Genomic DNA, 6,780 nt, shown 5'->3' on the forward strand with positions numbered 1-6,780 from the left:
AACTTTTCGATCGAAAATAAATCTGCTGATCTTTACATTTTCCTCAAGTTAAGTAGGTACTTATTTAATTTTGTACAGAACAGCTGATTTTTTTCCACGATTTCGGAGTTACATACTAAAAGTTGTTGACAATCACGGATTGAGCTTGTGGACAAAATATTGCCAATGTATAAAAAGATGCCCTGTATATACAATAATTTTCGGTGATATAATAAAATGCGAGTTTGTGAGGATGTATGTGCGTGTCGTGTATGTATGTCAAAATCAACTGGACGGATTGTTACGAAATCTGGTACACGGGTAGAATATAACCTGGAATACCCCATAGCGGACTTTTTATTCCGGAATTCCCACGGGAGCGAAGCTCTTTTCATAGTCGTATTTCTTATGGCTGAGGATCGTGACAACAATTCTCTTGGCATTATTAATGGAGTTTTTTTCCATTGCCTTCTTAATTTCACACACAAGTGAATAAGAATCAACCATATGCAGCTTTCTGAAAACTACTCTATACATGAGTCAGATCGGTGTGCAAACTCGTGCGGCACGAGTAGCACTCGAGCTAGTAGACAGTATAATGAACAAGCTGACGTCACACAGCGGCGCGGGAGCCGGACCTGATCGGAGACTTCTCCGCGGCGTGCGCGCTCCCGCTCGCGCGCGGCGCGCACCCCGACCTGCGCGCTGTCTCCGCGCGCACGCTCGCTGGTCTGCTCGCCGGCCGCTACCGCCACTGCGTGCACCACTTCCAGGTACACCGCTACAACATCGCTCGTCACTCGTCACTCGTCACTCGTCACTCGTCACTCGTCACTCGTCACTCACCACTCACCACTCACCACTCACCACTCACCACTCACCACTCACCACTCACCACTCACCACTCACCACTCACCACTATATACCGCTACAACATCACTCACTATATACCACTATAACATCACTCATCACTCACCACTCATCACTCACTATATACCACTATAACATCACTCATCACTCACTATATATCACTTGCTCACTATATCACTTACTAATAATTAACATTAATTGTAAACAATACAACTAAATGTGACCTTTGAGTTTTGCAATTCCCGATTCTATCTATCCCATACTAAGTTAAAAGTGAGTTATTATAATTTTGATGAAGAATAACAACTTTTAATCATAATATCGAATGTGTTATTGCTAACACTGATGTTTATTCAAGCGCCCAAAATCTAATATGATTTTTACGAGTACTTACCGCCATTTAGTGGCAGATAGCACATTAATAAACTAAACTGTCCACCTGTGTATCTGTCTCTGTGGCATCGTAGCTCCCAAACTGATGAACCGATTGTCGTTTAGTTTTTTTTGTGTCACAAATAATTTTATCCTGAGTGTTCTTAGCCATGTTTCACGAAAATCTGTTCAGTCGTTCAAAATTTGTGGCAAAATGAATAACGAAAGTCTTTTAGTTTTTTAATTTGTCTAACAAATCTTCTTCATAGTCGTATTCCTCATGGTTGGGGGTCGTGGTCATTATGTGGAAAGAAATAAACCGAACGACTTTCTTTGCAATGTTTGCCATTCATTTCACACACAAGTTTATAATCAACCAGTGTGCAGGTTTCCTCACGATGTTTTCCTTCACCGGAAGCAAGCAAGCAATGAGTTTGGTATACAAACTCGTGTGGCACGAGTAGGATACGAACCTGCGACCTGTCGGTTCACAGGCGGGCGTCTTAACCATTACACCACCACCGCGTCTTACAAATGAATTAGTATTGGTATGATATGTAAGAGATTGGTTGGTGGTGAACAGGTGATAGACTGCCGCTACCCGTACGAGTTCGCGGGCGGGCACATCGTGGGCGCGCGCAACCTCTACACGCGCCAGCACGTGCGCGCGCTGCTGCACGTCGCGCCGCGCGCGCGCTGCGTGCTCGTGTTCCACTGCGAGCACTCGCTCGAGCGCGGGCCCAATCTGTGAGTGTGTGCAAATATTCAATCGATTGAAGATATCGGATTCCAAATTGAATTGCAAAAGTCCACTACACACATTGCAAATTTCAAAATTAATTCAACTTAGGATAATAAAAATGTAAACATATAAATAAATCTTTATGTATCGCAAATCAAAAGACTTAAAACAGTGAAAAAATAAAAACTCACAAAAAAAAAATACATTAAAATATTTTTCCCTTCCTTCCAGATGCCGCTACCTCCGCTCGTTAGACCGAGAGGAAAACATGGATAACTACCCCAACCTCTACTACCCCGAAGTGTACGTCCTGCACGAGGGGTACAGAACCTTCTACAAAAACTACCCGGAGTTCTGCACCCCTAACGGATACACCACCATGTTGGACCCGAAGCACAGGCATTTGCTGAGGAAACTGAGGTCTGATCCTTCTTCAAGTAGAAATAGGTTAGACAGAAATAGGCTGTTACTGTAGATTTTCTTTTGTCTTTTCAGTAGATGTTTCTTTTTAATATATACACCGGATATTTTAAAAAGAAAAGTCTATTAAATAGACCGGTCTGTTTAGTAATCCGACTTGTATTTTAGTAGACCAATCTGTGTTTCAGTAGAACGGATTATATTTTTAGTAGACCGGTCTGTTTAGCAGTCGGACCTGTATTTTAGTAAACCGACCTGTGTTTCAGTAGAACGGATTATATTTTTAGTAGACTGGTGTATATATTTAGTAAGTACATGTGATGGATCACGTTGAGTTTTTATATCAATCTGACTCGTGTATATGTGTCACAGACCATGCTTTCAGTGAAGGAAAACATCGTGAGGGAACCTGCTTGTAGACTGTTATGTTCACTAATGTGTCTGACTGTTGCCACTAGATGACGCCAGTATCTAATACATTCATTAGGAAGTAATAGACCAACAGTCATACAAGTAGACCTTAATGTCTTTTCAGTAGACCAAAAGGTCTTTTCTGTAGACCATCAGATTTTTCAATAGACCAAAAGGTCTTTTCAGTAGACCATCAGATTTTTCAATAGACCAACAGTCTTAATAGACCCACGGTTTTTTAGTAGATCATGCATTATGTGGCTAGTTTGTGTAATGTAAAAGTTCTTTTGAGACCAATTTTATTCTTAGTAGTTATTTTAGTAATGTCGACGGTGATTATTCATTAGATTAAAAGATATATTAAAATTGATATGCTTACTTAGTCCATATCTCATTTTGGCGATGATAAATTAAAAATATAATTATATAGATTTAAATGCATAAATGTTTCACAGTTTAAAAAATTTGAATTTCTGCTCAATTATGTTGAAAATTTTCAGTGTAATTTTTTTTTTCATTTGGTTTGATGAAATTATTTGGTGTTTAATATAGATATGTAATGATATTATTGGATTTTCGATGTTTCCTAAACTGATTGATAAATGCGGTTAGAGTTTTATTAAAATAAGTTTTTCTCATTGACCTTTCAAGAAATCTCGATAATGTCTATGAAGTTTTATTTCTATGCGAACTTTTTTAAATTATACCTCTTAGGCGAGTGATGAATTATTGTCTGAATTGTATAAAACAGTAAGGTCTATAAAAACATTGGTTGCTCTTGACAACGGGTAGTTGAGTGTATTAGTAATAACAGAAATAAAATCTGTCTAAAAATGCTAAATGTGTAACATACGACAATCCTTTTAGCATTGGAAGTAATCTCGTAAATTCTATGAACAGCATTAAACTGAAGTATTCTTAAATCTTTTGTTATAAAATCGTCTTTTATGATTGTCGATTGATCGTCGATTCGGTCGAAAAAACATATTCGACAGCCTAAGTGCAAAAAAAATAAAATCTTATATTTAGAACGGACTTGTAAATAGGTACAAAGAAAGAAAAATGCCATATTATACTTAATCGTAGTACAAAATTAGATAGTGTGACGTGTATCCCACCTAATTACATGCCATTTTGTATTTAAGACATATATGCAATATATTAAGCTAAAAAATTAAATGTAAGCGGAAAAAGTTTTCAATTTCGATACGTAAAACTTTTTAAAAGGGTTTATTATATACTATTTGTAATTGTAATATAGTTTCACTGATCTTTCGTTTAATATAATATGATTCGAATTTGATTATATACTATATACAAAAAATGTTTGCAAAAAAGATTTCATCATTTTTTTGTATGGTAAATAATTTTGCATTATTAGTTTTAGTAAATAAAGGATACTAACATTATATTATTTAAAAAAAAAATTGATAATACTAATTTTCAATAAATCCAGTATATATTTTAGGTAGAGATTAAACAAACAATAAATTTACATCCGTTTTGTGGCACATTCTATTTAAGACATTCTAGCATGTGGCGTTATATTCTTTCGTCATTTTTACACCAAACAAAACATCGGTTAAAACATCGGTTAAACATGTCGAAATAATATTTTCATCATACGTTTATTATTATTTGCCACGTCCAATGTAATTACGGCTAAACTCGGTGTCACTCACGACACGACTTTATAAGCTTTAACATTTATCATGTAAATAAAAATGACAAGTATCTCCTAAAGTAAAAAAAAAACTTATGTTATTGACATTTGGTTTAACTACTTTAAGCGAAATCCAGTTGGAATTTATTAATCATTATGACATGAATGATGGCATAAAATTCACTGTTTTATTTGATTTAATGAACACTTCTCACCAAGTGGATCATATTTTTGAAATTTACATAAAAATGTAACCAAAAAACCAGTAGAGAATGAGTTATTTGTCTGTTTTTATTTGTCCAAACATTTTATATAAAAATGACAAATAAAGTAACTGTTCGGAAGTGTTTTGAGCCGTGATATTCGTTTTTTTTTAATAAAAAAAATGCACTAAATATATAGTCTACCCTCTTTTAATGAAAATTATATACAAGACTACATTTGTAATAGTAATAACTTTCAAGTGCTCACTAAATGACAGTCATTTAGTGAGCACTTGAAAGTTAAAACATCTGTTAATATTCTTAACAATGGTAATTAAAAAAGCAGATATTAACGGCCCAATATGCGATAATGATAATCAGTTAAAAATATTTAGAGATAAATTTTTTTCTTTATAATTTTATCTGATTTTTTTTTTGAAAGCAATATTAATACGCTTTTATGTTAAGTTGATAAAAATCTATTTAAATATTATCGTATTATAGTATAGTTTATTATAAGTTATCATGTACCGATTTAATTAGGTCCTTAACCATAGACTAACGATGCGTGCTTAAAAATCTTGTAAAACAAGTTTCTGAACTTAACAAAAAAAAAAAAAGAAGAAATGTACCACTATTTCTCTTCTAATAAACCTCCTATTTTAGTGTCGATAAATTTTTCTGTCATGAATGTATGATATCATGGACCTAATACGTAATATTTAGCGATATAAAATTACGTTACGTTTGAAATACCCGCCCTTTTGATAAAACGTGACAAAGTAGAAACGTTTACAACTACAGCATTTCAAAATAATCACGAAAAACTAATATTTTGTGAAAATAATGTACAAAAGAACCACAATTCCGATTAAAACTTACCGATCATAGCTAACTTTATTTGAACTGTGCTTATTTTAACTTTGTTTGCAATTTTAGTTTATATTTAGACTTAGTTTTTGAAATGAGATTTTTCTGAGAGACTAATGCATTTTATTATTAAAAGAAAAACTGTATGAAAGATGTATATTTGTATAGTAACATGTATATGAATGTACCATCTTGCATGGCTGTTGCAAGGTCATATTTACCTTTATCTGACGATTATAGATAATATTATAAGCTTTATTGACGTCTATGACAATTATATTCCGAATGTCGCGTGAGTTTGCAAAGAATTTGGCGTTTATTGAGTGTATAATAAAAAAAAAAACATCTTTATAAAATAAAGCTATACAAATGTACATACATACAGAAAAAATGTATAGTTTTCAAGAAAGTACGCTTACTAGTTGAATATGTAAATATTTCAAGATTTTTTTCTATTACGATTTAATATATATATATATTATTATGTATTCCGTGTGTATGTTCAACAGTTGTCATTATAATGGCCATGTCTGAAATTTAAGACTTCTATATTCAGTAATTCATACTTGTGTCACAATCTCCAAGGTGCTACATTGATGATATTGGTGCGTGTTGTAAATGACATTTTCGTTTGCTTCCTACCAAATCTTGATATAAAGAGAAATATTATAAAGGGGTAAAATACTTGAAATAGACAACCAACAATGACAAGTTGCAATATTTTGACTCCCTATTTGTGTAATTAGTTTAATTGCTGGTGTTATGTCCTGTCTACAACTTCATTAGCTCTATGATATGTTTTGTTTAGCATAAGTAACTTCTCGTGTGCTTTTCCAAATTCTTTTTTGGGTACTTTTATTTTTCTTCTAAAATACTTTTTTATAGTCTATATAATTTCCATGAATAAAAATGTTTTAGAATTATAAAAATTACAATACCTACGTTAGGTCCTAAATGCTTTAAATTGTAACTTTTTATAGTTTCAAAATATTTTTTTTTAATGAAAAAATAACACATGGAAATATATTTTAAAAATGTTGGTTTTCACTTTTGTTTTTCTTTAAACGAAATATATCACGACTACTTTTTCTGAAGTTAATATATTATTTGTAATTACATATAGTTTAATTTAAGAGTATAAATTTGTGAAATATTAGTTTTATAAGTTGGAATAAATTATGAAAAATTACCTTTTCTTTTTGTTTACATTTCACACCCTCTACACAAAAACTCCATTAAATAAAACACAC

At 32.9% G+C, this 6,780-nt stretch overlaps 1 protein-coding gene across 4 annotated transcripts in view; it reads left to right on the forward strand.

Moving 5' to 3' along the window:
* The window catches only part of LOC128681946 (M-phase inducer phosphatase-like), a 29,376-nt gene extending 23,486 nt beyond the window's left edge, over nucleotides 1-5,890 (forward strand). For 3 of the 4 annotated variants that reach the window (XM_053766295.1, XM_053766297.2, XM_053766296.2), the window contains exons 4-6: nucleotides 601-752; nucleotides 1,805-1,968; nucleotides 2,195-5,890. In XM_053766295.1, coding sequence (XP_053622270.1) covers nucleotides 601-752; nucleotides 1,805-1,968; nucleotides 2,195-2,438 — 560 coding nt within the window. In that variant the 3' untranslated portion in view covers nucleotides 2,439-5,890. The remainder of the gene's footprint in view (nucleotides 1-600; nucleotides 753-1,804; nucleotides 1,969-2,194) is intronic. The other variant, XR_010370291.1, reaches the window with a different exon arrangement.
* Nucleotides 5,891-6,780: the final 890 nt, after the last annotated feature.

The sequence above is a fragment of the Plodia interpunctella genome, chromosome 29 (assembly GCF_027563975.2).
Source record: "Plodia interpunctella isolate USDA-ARS_2022_Savannah chromosome 29, ilPloInte3.2, whole genome shotgun sequence".
Lineage (NCBI taxonomy): Eukaryota > Metazoa > Arthropoda > Insecta > Lepidoptera > Pyralidae > Plodia > Plodia interpunctella.